A 16,766-nucleotide genomic window follows, 5' to 3' on the forward strand; every position below is an offset into this window, starting at 1 on the left:
CAGCGGTCAGATCATAACACACATGTGGAACAGATCCACAGAAGATGAGTGAGAGAGATTTTTGACCTTTTTGTGATCACAGCACAAGACGTGGTTCATGAGCAGAGAACAGGGATCTTGTGGGTACATAAGTCTGTATGAGCGAGTGAAGATATGGAGCTGCAGAACCAGTGGTGGTCTTGTAGGCCGAGAGCAGAGCTTTGAGTTTGATGAGAGAGACTACAGGAGTCGATGTAACTGAATGAAGAGAGGAGTGATGTGTGACATTGATTGAATTTCCCCTTTAGTGTGTGTTGATAAGAAAAGAATGTGGTGGCATTTCTTTATTGCAGGACAAATATTTTATATTATAATCTTTAAAGAACACAAATAATATAAGCCTATTCAATAAACTTCACCTCCTTCATCTCTTTAGCTGCCTTGAGACTGCAGAAGTGTAAACATGTGACAGAGTTGATTCAACTTTAAATGATAATCAGGAAATAATTGACTTAATGAGAAAGAGAGATGTGACTTTAAATGATAATTCACCCCAAATTTAGTAGTCTGTTATCATTTACTCAACCACAGGTTGTTCCTCCAGTTTAAATTTGCAAATGGGGGATGAGATCTGTTTGGATACTGAAATTCTTCCAAAAAGCATCCTTTGTGTTTAGCCTAGTGTTAGTTTTGGAACAATCTGATGGTAAGTAAATGAAGACAGTTTTTTATTTTTGGATGAACTATCACTTAAAGTTTTCTCATTATATCAAAACTGTTGTGCGTCACACAGCATCTGTGAGGAGAAAGAGGGGGTTGGGCTGTTGGGAGTTTGGAGGGAAGTTGGCTGATTGGTTTAAAAGTATTACTGACTCCAACCAATAGTCAACAGGCAGAGGGTTTGAAATATTGAGAACTGCAGAGCAGAAGCTTCGTCTTTCCTTCCCACCTACTAAGTAAAATTCCACAGCTGAAGGAAATGAGCGGCAGAGGCAAAACCGGCGGAAAAGCGAGAGCTAAGGCCAAGACTCGCTCCTCTAGAGCGGGACTTCAGTTCCCCGTGGGTCGCGTCCACAGGCTCCTCCGTAAAGGCAACTATGCGCACCGTGTGGGTGCTGGCGCCCCAGTGTATCTGGCCGCCGTGCTCGAGTATCTGACCGCTGAGATCCTCGAGTTGGCCGGAAACGCCGCTCGTGACAATAAGAAGACTCGCATCATCCCCCGTCACCTGCAGCTGGCGGTGCGCAACGACGAGGAGCTGAACAAACTTCTGGGCAGAGTGACCATCGCTCAGGGCGGCGTTCTGCCCAACATCCAGGCCGTGCTGTTGCCAAAGAAGACCGATAAGCCCGCCAAGACCAAGTAAACGGGCGACAGTTCGTTTCAAACCAAAGGCTCTTTTAAGAGCCACCCACTTCACCTATAAGAGAGCGATGCGATTCCTGTGTCTCCCTGGAGGTTAATTACAGACTAAAACTATACATACTGCTTTCAATTCATAAACCTGTATTGGATTATTACTGGCCTGAGACGACTAATCGAGTCAGTCAAACCGCTGAAGAATATTTGTAGTCTCCCGAGTCATGTATAACCGGCTCTCATATATAGAAGTTGAGCGCTTGTGTCAGTAAATGTGTTCATGTTGCACTTATGATGCGATGTGAAGAAATGTTATTTTAAATCTTAGGCGATAATCTTTTTATCGTGACGTCACGTTTGTTGATCTGCAAAAGTTGCAAATTTCTGTTCAGATAAAATGACAGCAGTATAAAATAAAGTCAGGAGAAATATTTATAGTTCAATTTTATTCTGTTTCTCATAAAATCTTAAAAGTCACGCTTCTTTGTACATTAGATTATGTTGTACTCGTCTAGAATAGAACAACGCCGAGGTCATGGGTTCGATCTCAGGGGATTAAACACTCAGAAACAAATGTATAAAATAATGTGATGTACGTCACTGTGGATAAAATCATCTGCTAAATACATAAATGTATATTTAATGATTTACTGAAGGAGCGGTGAGAAAAATAAAAAAGTGACGTGCCACTAGCACCGCCCTCGCACGCGTGTGTTTCAAATAGGTCCTGTAGGTACATACACATTTTATCCGCTGTCCTTTGTTAAAGCATAACGTTTGTATCTGTGCTCTCGAACATCATGTCTGGAAGAGGCAAAGGCGGAAAGGGACTCGGAAAAGGAGGCGCGAAGCGTCATCGTAAAGTTCTGCGTGATAACATCCAGGGCATCACCAAGCCTGCCATCCGTCGGCTTGCTCGTCGCGGCGGAGTGAAACGTATCTCCGGTCTCATCTACGAGGAGACTCGCGGTGTGTTGAAGGTGTTTCTGGAGAATGTTATCCGTGACGCCGTCACCTACACCGAGCACGCCAAGAGAAAGACCGTCACCGCCATGGACGTCGTGTACGCGTTGAAGCGACAGGGACGCACTCTGTACGGCTTCGGAGGTTAAACGCGTTTATTCTGAAGTAAAACATTGAACACAACGGCTCTTTTAAGAGCCACACACTGTCTCACTCGAGGAGTTTAATTTCAGAAGTTCTATCATCAAACGAAATGCTGTGAAAGTCACGTTTTATTATCCCGGTTTTGTTTCTGAGATCTCGTTCTTTATTAACTGATGAGATTAATCTGTTGTGTTAAACGCTTCTCTCGCTCGAAGAAGAAACTCCATCATATCAACTATATAAACGTAAACACGCCCAAAGCTGGTGAATAAAGCATAAAAGGGTGAAATGATTTTCTGCTCGAAATCTTTAATTGACTTTGATGACACGATGACGTAATTCTTTTCTAGTGTAGAGTTAATACAGAAATAAAAGTTTTATTTTAATTCAAATTCGATAAAGAGCGGGAAGTGCAAACAAAGGAAACTGAATCGCTTGTGGGAGGGTCACCTTCAAACACGAGACTGTGGGCGGGAAACACTTTCATTGGCTCTCTATCCGACCCGTCAAACTATGAGCTGACCAATAAACACATTTTATGGGTTCGGCCGACGAAGACACGCAATCAGACAACAGGCTCCGTGACGCTAAACATTTGCATGTGAGAGTGAATAAATACCACAGCGAAGGGACTCTTCAACATTCAGCATTTACTCATCTGTGAAGAAGCATCATGCCTGAACCAGCCAAACCCGCGCCCAAGAAGGGCTCTAAAAAGGCCGTCACCAAGACCGCCGTTAAGGGAGGAAAGAAGCGCAGAAAGTCCAGGAAGGAGAGTTACGCCATCTACGTGTACAAAGTGCTCAAGCAGGTCCACCCCGACACCGGCATCTCTTCCAAGGCGATGGGCATCATGAACTCTTTCGTCAACGACATCTTCGAGCGCATCGCCGGTGAGTCGTCTCGTCTCGCGCACTACAACAAGCGCTCCACCATCACGTCGAGAGAGATCCAGACCGCCGTGCGTCTGCTGCTGCCCGGTGAACTCGCCAAACACGCCGTGTCCGAGGGCACCAAAGCCGTCACCAAGTACACCAGCTCCAAGTAAAGCGCCGCTTTCATCCGCCGCACACAAAGGCTCTTTTAAGAGCCACCCATGACGTCACTAAAGAGCTTCTAATATTGGGTTTATAGGAGTCGTGTTGAATCTTTGCACGTCTCGTTGATAAACATTTATATTATTTTATTATACGAATAAGTTAATATTCCGTCTCGTGTTGTATCTCAAATGAGGAACACCAGTTTGTTTAAATCCAGACTATAGATCGTCACGTGCCTTGACAATATAGATGCAGAACAATTGAATGTTCATGTGTCTGTGTAGGGGGTCAATAAGTGGCAACTAATCTCGTTGTCTTTAATCTCAACATAAAGGCCCAGTTTGTAATTTCGTTTCAATTCTCTTGTACAACTTAAAACTGAAAGTTCTAGGAGCCAAACTTTGGCATGTTTTGTTCTAACATTTTTCATTCAAAGGCTGTTTGAAAACGATGAATATACAATTTTCTTTTCAACAAAACAATTTGATTGTACATATTTTTCTTTATCTAATTCTCACTTTTTATGAACTGTATCTAATGTAAAAGCTATTTTGTTGACGTCAAAATTATAAGAAAAACCTAACATTGAATTGTTTAAATGAATGGTTAAGGAAAATGTTGTTGATTTAATAACACATTTAATGAGTAGAATAACAATCAAACCACTACAATCGTGCGGACAACAAACTATTTTCGAGTTTTAAGTGTTTATTTGGGATATGTTTGTCATTTCATATGATCAGTATAATTGTGGTACAAATATTATCTTTTTCTCCAATTCAAATATTTAGTTACTAAGTTTGCTTCTATTTATTAAGACAACATCACAATTACGTCACATCATAAATAAAAGAAACTGGAGGCGGCCAAAACAAACCAGCACAGAGTCCAGGGGTGTTTCCAGCATTGAAGGACACACACACAGGACATTGGCATACAGCGCGTTCTCTTGTGTCTTGTCACGCTTGGAAGTATTTACATGAATAAGCGTGATGATCATGTAACGCTAAGCAAAATGGATATAAAAACGGACGCTGCGTTATTTGCGTTAAATATTTTTAATGCGTTAAGCTGAAAAAATGAATCGCCCGCGTTAACGCGTTAATTTGCCCAGCCCTAATTAATTTATTAAATCGATTATTGGACATTTCAGATCGATTCTGAATCGTTGCAAATGAGAATCTAGATTCTTCTGTGAATCGATTTTTTGGCACACACCCCTACTAACTTCTATCAGATGCTAGTAACATACAAGTGATGCTAGTACCCTAATAGCTAGTTAAACAAATAGACATACAGTGAAAGAAGACATCCAGATGATGATCTTTAGATTTAAAGGATTAAAAAAAATGAATTCTTACCCACTGACTTCTTTCCAAAAAATCCCCAGTCTCGTTTGCTTCATTTTTCCTGCCTGCTGTCTGTCGTTATTAACAACACTCTCTCAGACACTTGACTTTGCTGCTAGCTCCTCCCCTACCTGCTGCATATTCAACAGGAAGAAACGACAGCAAAGAAATGTAGCCTATACTCTAGGCTAGATTATTTTTAAGGTCTATTTTTACAGGCTGTATGCACTATGCAGTACGTGCAAAGCCAAAGCGCAAATAGGACAACTTATGATTTCGCGGGTTTACATAGGCTCAAAAAAAAAAAAAAAAGGGATTTTTTTTTTTTCTCGTTCGGGAATCGGGGCTACACTCAAAACATCCGGGGCTGAAGCCCCGGCAAAATCGGCTGGCTCCGCCCCTGGGCTACACAAAATATAAAAATATCTTATTGTGTTGTTAAGAGACAGAAGCGATTGCGGAGACACATATTAAACAAGTTTTTGAATTGTGGTTTTCTGTTTTATAATTTATATGAACAGTTCACTTCAATACAAATATTTTCAGAGATTATTTTTCTGTTCCGTGTTTATAAAGAAGCTTTAATTTATATTCATGTTCTCAAATAACCAAATTATTCAAAACTGTTTTTAAAATGTTGAATTTGCCCTTCAGACACGGTTACTAGTGTTTGTATTGAAACAGATTATAACGTTTTATCTAAAAGCATTACATATTCAGCTGCTCATTACATGTCCAGCTGGTTCAGCCTCACCAAACACAAACACACAAGATAAAACAGACAGAATATAAACATTTAACATTGTCACATGTCATCGTCTTAATCATGTGCCACAGATTTAAGCAATGCATTGTGGGCTTTGTTTTTGAAGAAACAAAATGGCACTCCAAAAAAAAAATTTTAGAGGAGATTAGATATTTGAATCTGACTGCAGTAATGAGTGTGTTGTTTTAAAGGTCTCATGAACTGTGCTTGTTTATCGTTTATACTGTTATATGAGGTCTACATATGGAGTTTGTGTGGTTTTACATCCAAAAACATCCAAATCAATAAGTAATAGGCTATTTTCTACCCAGGTTTTGAGACCCGCTCTACAAACGCTCGGTTTTATGGGTGTGCGGCATTGAAGGCACTTTGAAGTAAACGCCCACTGCTTTGATTGGATAACATTTTGCGTAGTTGGAGCCTTCGGTGAATTTGGTTTGAGACATAATGTTGTGTTACACATTAGCACCATTCAGAGTATTATCTGAATACCTCCTGTGATTTATAAATGACCTCCCCACACCAGTATTTCATGTGAAGCATTTGCACAGGATGATTTTACTCAAATGTATTGACTAATTTCCTAGATGTGATGGCAAGGCTTTGCTTACAGTTTGTCTAGCCTATAGTTGTGTGGTGTTTAATGATATATGACTGTACCTGTCAACATTTGAGACCCGTGATCCCGAACCGGACAAAAGATCACCATGTTCCATGTTTTACCCACTTTAGCTGGAACGTCTTTAAAATTAAACTTTTACCACGCATTCCTAATATCGGAATCCAAAGGAAGGTTATGCAGCGTCTGTATTCTTCCACAACCAGGGATGTCTCAATATTTAGATATCTTTAAGGGCATGTTTGTTTATTGCCCTCGCTCGTATCTGGAACCGGGCTACTTGTGGCATTTCAGTTCTGTAATGCGCGAACCAGTGGGCGGGGCTAGAGAAGTAGTCGTATGACGGCATTACAATGCCAAAAAGAAACGCAAATAACTTCCGCGAGAGAACAACGAATCTACACTCGACGAAACGGGATCCCGCAATAGTCGTTGATATTTTTCTATGGAGGTGGTGCTCCACCAATGAATCTCAGTAACAAGGGCGTTGTCAGTTCTAACACTGACATGATGTTCGGTGAATACGATTCCCTCTTACATAACAAAAGCTTGAGTTAAAATTGTGATTTTTTAATTCATGCCTCCTTTAATCTGTACCAGTGACTGAGGTGAGCAGCGCCTGACACAAACTTGTTTGTGTTCGTGGCACTATGTGATCGGAGTGTTATAGTAGATAATTGGTGTCTGTACTATCCGTAATTTACTGTTATTTTACAGATACAATTTTTTTAGTGTACATTTACAGTTTTACAGATAAAAATTGACTGTTGTTGTGAATTGAACCTCCTTCTTTATTTTTGTCAACATTATTCCACCTACACTTCTACATTTAATTCATTCAGCTTCCTATTAGATACTCTGCAGTCTACATTACCCATAATGCTTTGCGCCATGGCTATAAATCGGTCTCACTTCCTGCCATTGTTCTGTGCTACACAGCTGAAGCTACTCGTCCTCAAATCCTCCTAGAAGGATGTGTAATGTATGTTTAGATTATTATCCTTATTGGTGTATATTACTATGTTAACAATGTTTATGCTTGTCTTTGAACTGTTTGTGTATTTTCCATATGATTTGTTTGGTTGAGTATGTTTCTGATAGTATTGTATTGATTTGTAGTGACATCAAACCATCCTGTCCAACCTATGTCCATGTATTTTAGTACCTGCTGATCTCCTCAATTGTCGTGCCTACCTGTTTGAGGATTATTTGTGCACCTGCTATTCACTTGATCTTGCATATCAAATTGATGGCTATTTGATAAAGAAGAGAAAGGAATTGGTTTTCCAGTGTTTTTGATGGAACACCCCACCGAGTCCTACATATTCAGAACTACGGATACAAGTAACAACTAGTATTCAACACTGTATTTCACTGTGTGACTCCTTCAATGTTAAAGATCTGCAAAGTTGTTCATCAAAACAGTCCATGATAAATAAAGATATTGTCTCCCAAAATAAGGAGAAGACCCTGAACAAGTCGCTTTCTGGTCTTTGGAGTGTAATCTTTACACTCAAAAAATAAACACATCTGCATAATGCCAGCGAAACACATACACTCTGATCTGTGTTTACATCCTGTAGCGGAGACGATGTGTTTTTTTATGCACACTTACAGCAGCTATTATTGTTCTTCTGAAATAGTTCTGATAATCAGGTTTGAGCCCAATACTGTCTAAAAAAAATGTGTCGTTTAATGTAGAGTGTCTGTTGTTTATATTATTCTTGATTTATGAGAAAGGATATGGATAGATTTGGTTGTCAGTCATGTTAGAATTGCGGCTAATGCATTAACGTGGCTTTATACTGTGTTAGCTGTGGGTTATTTCGCATACAGAAGTGTCATTATTTTTATAACACAAATAGTTAGTGTAGTATCTCCGTGTACTAATAATCTCTGTGTAGGTAACTATAAGCCTCCAAGAGCAGAAATGTAGTTGTGCGTCTATGCGGAAAGACAAAGTGTAACAGACTGGGGTGGCTGACCAATCAGAGCACAGTGGACTTGTGGAACGGTGGGGTTTAGAGAAACTGAATCATGAACTGCTTGAAGGGAACTGTTTAGAGATCTTTGAGAAAAGTGTGGATAAAATTCTAGCGTTATTTGACCGTGGATGCATTTAAACCTGCATTTAAAATAGAACATAATGGTCACTTTAGTTGTTATGTTTTTTCAAGCACTTTAAGATAATTATATAATTTGTTTAATTTCTGAATCATCTACATTCTTAGATCACAGAGTGTCACTTTGGAATGAATTGAAACGATTGCAAATCCAGGATAGAGTGGTTGAGTGAATATGGTGTTGATGCTGAGGATGAGGGTCATATTTGTGTCCGAGACGCTGTAGAAGGACAAAGTTCCTGCTCTCTCATCCACATACACTCCGATTCTATCAGAGCTGGACACTACAGGGAGATTAATCCATTTGTCATTATGACTGAAAGAGAATCTGGATTCAGAGCAGTACAATCTCCAGGATTTATCATTACGTCCAAAATGACACACATGGCCCAATTCTTTCCTCCCGATGCTCTTATATGCCACTGATATATCTACACCACCAGTCCACTTGATCTCCCAGTAAGAGCGTTGAGACACACTTTCCTTACACAACACCTGACAACAGTCGAATCTGTCTGGATGATCAGGGTACCGCTGGTCTGTGCGAGAGAATTGGATCACTCGGTTCCTCTCAGACAGATGGAGGTGTTTATACAGTGTGTTTGGATCCAGTGTCAGCTGAAGAGAGTCTGTGGAACATAAAACACACAGGGAACACATTACTGATTCATGAAATTCAAATTTTCTACTCTTATATTATTTACCTTAAAAATTTTAAAGCATTGGATGCAGTAAGAAAATCACTCTTAATGGGGTAGAATCGTGTGTCGTCTAAGCAGAACGTAGCTGTGCCCTGTCGTAGTTTTAGATTGTGCATGAGGTGTACATTTTATCACAGGTCAGGATGAAGTTCAATGTAGTCCAACCGTGGGCTTACACCAAACATGTTTATGTCCAGGAGGTTCACTAGAAAAGTCTACAAATATTTGTTGTATTTTGTTGAAAAAATTTATCAAATTTAGTTTAGAATTGATTCTTACAAAGGCTGCTATTGACCGTTTAGAAGTTTCAGGATTCATTTACATTAATGGATTTGGCCAACACTTTTATCCAAAGTGACTTACATTGCATTATACTAAACAATTGTTTTGAAGTATGTGCAATCCCTGGGATATAACCCACGACCTTGGCAGCACCATGCTCTAACCACTGGGCTACAGGAAAGCTAAGAGACATTTATTCTTTTAGCAGATGCTTCTATCCAAAGAAATTTACAAATGATGGAGCATTTAACATTTAGTGTAAAGAGTCAACAACGAGCATTTGTCCATAAAGTCAGTAGAATTTAGTCTGTTTTATGATCTATAAGAGATTTAATGGATGTATTCATGCAGTTATAGTAACTTACACTGAAGGAACTGATCTCTGGTCTTGGGTTCAGGACTGGAAATAATCTCTGTGCATTTAATTTGAGAAACAAACATGTTAGTCAGAATAATGTACATTGAAACCATTTGTATTTCTACAATTCAACACACTGAAAAGAGATGATGAATAAAAACTTCACGTCTATCAGGGGTATTTTCCATCTCTTGTATTTAGAAATGCTCCAGTCTGTCTCTCAGATTTGAGCACATCATCAGAAGAGCGGAGAGAAATGACAGTGATGTTGGGCAAACACTATACAGACAAAGACAAACAACACAAACACTTAACAGAGACACTCTGTAAAACATCCCGTTCCCTTCCTAAAGGCCACTATCTTGTTTTGTTGTCCGTGATTTTTCAGATGAAAAGCTGGATGTGTTTTATAGTAAAGGAAACAAACAATCGTTTATGTTGGCTGCGGTTTGGTCATGAATGTGCTACTTCTGCCGCTCACTGAGATGATGCAGAGAGACATTTGACCACTCACCAAAATGAGCTCACCACCATATTTGGAAGAACGGTTTAAAAGGAGGCATGAATAAAAATCACAATTTTAACCCAAGTTCTTGTTATATAAGAGGGAATCGTATTCACACGAACATCATATAAGTGTTAGAACTGACAACGCCCTTGTTACTGAGATTACATCTGTTATTGACACCAGGCCCAGCGAACGGCAGGTTCTGGAATGCATTTATCTTTGATTGGTTGATCACCACCTCTATAGAAAAATATCAACGAATACTTATCTAGCCCAGCCCATCAGATAGAGCGACCAAGCAATGAACAAACATACCGTTAAAGATATCTAAGTATTTTGTCATCCTAGTTGGAAAGAATAGACTCGCTTCCAGGGCTCTAGACTGACTTTTTACGCTGGTTAGACTGGTGAGCCTAACTTCTTTTCTTACAAAACGTAGGTGCACCCAAATTTTCGACTGCATCGCATTTAACTAATAACCCTAACCCTAACTTAAAAGATCTCCAGATAAATGGACCAGGGCTTGACATAACCTGGGAGGTTGATGGCTTCGTGTCAGAGCATTGCTTATGAATTTCGGACGGATCAGGCCTTAACTTAACATTATTCACGAAAAAGTTGTCAATCGTTCTTTTCATCATCCACGGCTACATCCACTCTGTTTAACTGACAGCATTAGGCTGCTCACTTGCAGCACACGCATCTTCAAACGTACACACCACAGGTTGCGCTATAATTTTTAATTGTCCATCATTTTGAATGACAGGCTCTCACTACGGTGCAAGGTGGCATTAGGTGGTAATGAGTATGTTCGTGACATCATCAGGCGGAACTTGTATTTTAATACAACCAAATGCCCAATTAAGCCATAGTTTTTTTTATATATCTTTTAATGTTTATGTTCACAGATAACAGTTTTTGATACCATGTTCAAGCCCTTTCCAAATCAGTATTTATTTTGCTCATATCTTGTGTATGTAACAAAAGTTATGGCTGAGGTGCTATGATTTTCAGGAACAGAAAGACGTTCCAGCTCACGCGAGGAAAATATGAAGCATTTGTTAATTTCGTTTCACCGAGGATTCCTTCGTGAACAACACTGAATTTGTGGAGAGACTAAATTAAAAAGCATCGCTGTGCCTTCAGTATTGGATCCAATAGGATTGGCGCAGCAATCTTATGTGAGTAAAACATATTTGTACTATGCGTCACTATTGCTTTGTTACAGAACTCTTGATGTGCCCTGAGCACAATTCACACATGATTAGTATTACCTGGGGACCTCTAGTCATTTGTATTAATTGCAGAGGTTGTCTGTGATCTTAAGCCTGCGAATCGCCATCTCTGTGATTTGATGGGCTCATATGAACATTTTCAAGGATTTATCCACCGTTTGCTAATAATGGAAGGTGTTTTGAAGTATTTGTGTATTATATCGGGTGCTGGGTGATATCCTTAAGTTGAATGAAGCCAAAAACTCTAAAGGTCAACCGATTCATCGTTTTTGCCGATTAATCGGAACCGATAGCGATAATTTGAGCTATCGGCAATAATCCCCACCGATAGTTTCTCCCGGTTGAGCTTGATCCAGACGCAGTAGGGAAAGCTCTACTGTGATATGAAGGTGGAGAGTTCCAAGTAAAGTGTAAAACAGCGACCTCTAGAGGTGGAAATTAAACAGACAGCCTGTTTGGTTTGGGGGAGCGGAGTACATCAGATAGGGGTATAAAAGTTTCACAATGACAATAGAGCCAGTTGCAGTAAACATGATGTTAAGAAGTTATTGACTATGTATGCTGCATTCAATGGGGAAAAGCAGTATTTTTGCAGACAGGGCTGAGAGCGCGCTAACATTAGCAGCCTTTTAACGTTAGCTTAAAAAGTTATAACATGGTGACAAAAATACACGCAGAAATGTTTAAATGGTATTATTGTAAGTATGGATAGGCATTTGTCTGTATTGTGTGTGTGTGTGCGCGCATGTGAACAGAACAGTATATATTGTAAACTATTACAATGGATCCGTCATTCTGCTAGTCTGGTGCCAAGAATGTTTTAAATTATTAACATTTTAGAAATTACCTACTTAAAGTTTTGTTTAAATCATACAGTTCAAATAAATCAAAAATATAGTTTAGTGGTTCAAGCAACGTGTTCTTTGATGTGATACACTTCATTGCTAATTTACCTTGTGTATTTTTTGTTTAAATAAACCATTAAAAATCTGTCGGTAATTAATCGGTATAGGTGGGTACTGACCACATTAGTTATCATTATCAGCAAAATCCACTATAGGTTGACCTCTACTCTCAGACAGGGTTTACGATTGAAGTAAATGTTAGAGTTGTCAAAACTGAAAATGGCTTGTAGTGAATTTTTTTTAATTATATACGTGCCCTTGTTTAGTCTCAAAATGCACACCAGTAAAGCTTTTTAAAGCTTCTTCTAGATGTCCATATGACGTCTGACAGCAGACATCTTTGAGACGTATTGCAGATGAGCAAACTATGTATTGGAGATGTCTTGCAGATGTAAGTGCTAACATCAAACAGACATAAGCCAGATGTATGTGTGCTATCTCAGAGTATTCAAAAAAGGTTGAGAACCACTGCTTTAGATGGTGCAGCAGGTGTCAATATTTATTAATATAGTTAAACTCGACGAAGGGGGGTACACCCATTTATTTAATGACCAGCTTGTGCTAGCAGTCCTAGTGTGGATTTTATGATCTCATACACGAAAGAATTTACGAATGGCAGGTGGAAGAGGTATCTTTATAAAACTGCCATTGAAAGACATTAGGAACTCCGGTCCGAGTTAGCAACAGTATCTAAGGGGGGCAAGACTTACCAATAGGTCAATTGTACAAAAGTTGTGGTAGCAGATTATCTCTAAAGTGAACACAAAATGAACATCAATGTTGCACTTTGTAACTTATAAGGCCTTTGATATATTTTGTTTAGTTTGTAAAAAGTTGTTTAGTGGCCCTGCATACATATAAAGATATATATGTTACCTGAATAACACTGAATCAACAATGAGTTGAGCACATGATCTTTAGTACTATCCACATTTTTTTTACAGGGTAACTGTTTCCCAACACCAATTATTTTTGATGTTTAGACTAAATAAAATGATGAATTTATAGTACAGGAATCCCCAAAAGTAAAACCTACACTACATTGTATATATAATAAATATGTAATTCAACATCATGTTGAATATGATATGGATTTAACCATAACACTAAGATTAATTGTACATGTCTAATTAAAAACTTTAAAAAATGAAACGGGAAGTGCCTTGGACCAGTGTTTACATCTTGCGAAGCAGTCTATATGTTACATTATTTATTTTACAGTAAAACTAACACGAAATCTCTCTAGAAAAGAAACAAATAAAACTGTTTTAAATATATAAGCGACACATCATTATATAATGTATGGACACACATAAATGTCGTGTATGTGCGGTGTTCACATTAACTAATAGTAAACCATGACAGGACTGCACTGATGTTGTGTGTCCCCGAATATAACAAAACGACACGCAACGTCAGAAACTCGATTACTTAATAAACAATAATGACTGAATAATGTGAAAATGACAATTCAAATAATTAAAAATAAATCATATTTCAACAGAAATACACTAAGATTCAAGCTTACGGTCACACGGACTTTCGTTTCACTTCTACGACGTAGTTTGTGATTCGATTGTTTGGCGAATTAATGATCAAATCTGGAACAACAACATAAACAACAGATGAATAAAAACTCACACGTGAACATAAACAACAGATGAATAAAAACTCACACGTGAACATAAACAACAGATGAATAAAAACTCACACGTGAACATAAACAACAGATGAATAAAAACTCACACGTGAACATAAACAACAGATGAATAAAAACTCACACGTGAACATAAACAACAGATGAATAAAAACTCACACGTGAACATAAACAACAGATGAATAAACTCACACGTGAACATAAACAACAGATGAATAAAAACTCACACGTGAACATAAACAACAGATGAATAAAAACTCAAACGTGAACATAAACAACAGATGAATAAAAACTCACACGTGAAGATAAACAACAGATGAATAAAAACTCAAACGTGAACATAAACAACAGATGAATAAAAACTCACACGTGAACATAAACAACAGATGAATAAACTCACACGTGAACATAAACAACAGATGAATAAAAACTCAAACGTGAACATAAACAACAGATGAATAAAAACTCACACGTGAACATAAACAACAGATGAATAAAAACTCACACGTGAACATAAACAACAGATGAATAAAAACTCACACGTGAACATAAACAACAGATGAATAAAAACTCACACGTGAACATAAACAACAGATGAATAAAAACTCACACGTGAACATAAACAACAGATGAATAAAAACTCAAACGTGAACATAAACAACAGATGAATAAAAACTCAAACGTGAACATAAACAACAGATGAATAAAAACTCACACGTGAACATAAACAACAGATGAATAAAAACTCACACGTGAACATAAACAACAGATGAATAAAAACTCACACGTGAACATAAACAACAGATGAATAAAAACTCACACGTGAACATAAACAACAGATGAACAAAAACTCACACGTGAACATAAACAACAGATGAATAAAAACTCACACGTGAACATAAACAACAGATGAATAAAAACTCACAAGTGAACATAAACAACAGATGAATAAAAACTCAAACGTGAACATAAACAACAGATGAATAAAAACTCAAACGTGAACATAAACAACAGATGAATAAAAACTCACACGTGAACATAAACAACAGATGAATAAAAACTCACAAGTGAACATAAACAACAGATGAATAAAAACTCACACGTGAACATAAACAACAGATGAATAAAAACTCAAACGTGAACATAAACAACAGATGAATAAAAACTCAAACGTGAACATAAACAACAGATGAATAAAAACTCACACGTGAACATAAAGTGAACATAAACAACAGATGAATAAAAACTCACACGTGAACATAAACAACAGATGAATAAAAACTCACACGTGAACATAAACAACAGATGAATAAAAACTCAAACGTGAACATAAACAACAGATGAATAAAAACTCAAACGTGAACATAAACAACAGATGAATAAAAACTCACACGTGAACATAAACAACAGATGAATAAAAACTCACACGTGAACATAAACAACAGATGAATAAAAACTCACACGTGAACATAAACAACAGATGAATAAAAACTCACACGTGAACATAAACAACAGATGAATAAAAACTCACACGTGAACATAAACAACAGATGAATAAAAACTCACACGTGAACAAAAACAACAGATGAATAAAAACTCACACGTGAACATAAACAACAGATGAATAAACTCACACGTGAACATAAACAACAGATGAATAAAAACTCACACGTGAACATAAACAACAGATGAATAAAAACTCACACGTGAACATAAACAACAGATGAATAAAAACTCACACGTGAACATAAACAACAGATGAATAAAAACTCACACGTGAACATAAACAACAGATGAATAAAAACTCACACGTGAACATAAACAACAGATGAATAAAAACTCACACGTGAACATAAACAACAGATGAATAAAAACTCACACGTGAACATAAACAACAGATGAATAAAAACTCACACGTGAACATAAACAACAGATGAATAAAAACTCACACGTGAACATAAACAACAGATGAATAAAAACTCACACGTGAAGATAAACAACAGATGAATAAAAACTCACACGTGAACATAAACAACAGATGAATAAAAACTCACACGTGAACATAAACAACAGATGAATAAAAACTCACACGTGAACATAAACAACAGATGAATAAAAACTCACACGTGAACATAAACAACAGATGAATAAAAACTCACACGTGAACATAAACAACAGATGAACAAAAACTCACACGTGAACATAAACAACAGATGAATAAAAACTCACACGTTAACATAAACAACAGATGAATAAAAACTCAAACGTGAACATAAACAACAGATGAATAAACTCACACGTGAACATAAACAACAGATGAATAAACTCACACGTTAACATAAACAACAGATGAATAAAAACTCAAACGTGAACATAAACAACAGATGAATAAACTCACACGTTAACATAAACAACAGATGAATAAAAACTCAAACGTGAACATAAACAACAGATGAATAAACTCAAACGTGAACATAAACAACAGATGAATAAACTCACACGTTAACATAAACAACAGATGAATAAAACTCAAACGTGAACATAAACAACAGATGAATAAACTCACACGTGAACATAAACAACAGATGAATAAAAACTCACACGTGAACATAAACAACAGATGAATAAAAACTCACACGTGAACATAAACAACAGATGAATAAAAACTCACACGTGAACATAAACAACAGATGAATAAAAACTCACACGTTAACATAAACAACAGATGAATAAAAACTCAAACGTGAACATAAACAACAGATGAATAAACTCAAACGT

General features: G+C 37.5%; 4 protein-coding genes across 6 annotated transcripts; 3 read left to right on the plus strand and 1 right to left on the minus strand.

The window, feature by feature from the left end:
* The first annotated feature begins 830 nt into the window (after positions 1–830).
* On the plus strand, positions 831–1,345 carry LOC130420762 (histone H2A-like). Its single transcript, XM_056748276.1, has one exon. The coding sequence runs from the start codon at positions 959–961 to the stop codon at positions 1,343–1,345; it is 387 nt and encodes a 128-aa protein (XP_056604254.1). The 5' UTR covers positions 831–958.
* A 671-nt stretch (positions 1,346–2,016) lies between these two features.
* On the plus strand, positions 2,017–2,455 carry LOC130420804 (histone H4). The gene has a single exon (XM_056748317.1). The coding sequence runs from the start codon at positions 2,139–2,141 to the stop codon at positions 2,448–2,450; it is 312 nt and encodes a 103-aa protein (XP_056604295.1). The 5' UTR covers positions 2,017–2,138; the 3' UTR covers positions 2,451–2,455.
* A 67-nt stretch (positions 2,456–2,522) lies between these two features.
* Positions 2,523–4,023, plus strand: LOC130420782 (histone H2B-like). The gene has a single exon (XM_056748296.1). It carries the CDS (start codon positions 3,119–3,121, stop codon positions 3,491–3,493), a length of 375 nt encoding a protein of 124 aa, XP_056604274.1. The 5' UTR covers positions 2,523–3,118; the 3' UTR covers positions 3,494–4,023.
* A 4,383-nt stretch (positions 4,024–8,406) lies between these two features.
* On the minus strand, positions 8,407–14,067 carry LOC130420718 (stonustoxin subunit beta-like). 3 transcript variants are annotated; one of them, XM_056748221.1, is made up of 4 exons: positions 13,860–14,067; positions 9,850–9,962; positions 9,691–9,738; positions 8,407–8,971 (listed from the first exon to the last, which is right to left on the minus strand). In XM_056748221.1, exons 2-4 carry the CDS (start codon positions 9,869–9,871, stop codon positions 8,439–8,441), a joined length of 603 nt encoding a protein of 200 aa, XP_056604199.1. In that variant the 5' UTR covers positions 9,872–9,962; positions 13,860–14,067; the 3' UTR covers positions 8,407–8,438. The 3 variants fall into 3 exon arrangements, with proteins under 3 accessions (XP_056604199.1, XP_056604198.1, XP_056604200.1); XM_056748220.1 differs by having other exon boundaries at positions 9,691–9,962; XM_056748222.1 differs by lacking the exon at positions 13,860–14,067 and having other exon boundaries at positions 9,850–13,853.
* Positions 14,068–16,766: the final 2,699 nt, after the last annotated feature.

This window comes from Triplophysa dalaica, chromosome 5, assembly GCF_015846415.1.
Source record: "Triplophysa dalaica isolate WHDGS20190420 chromosome 5, ASM1584641v1, whole genome shotgun sequence".
NCBI lineage: Eukaryota > Metazoa > Chordata > Actinopteri > Cypriniformes > Nemacheilidae > Triplophysa > Triplophysa dalaica.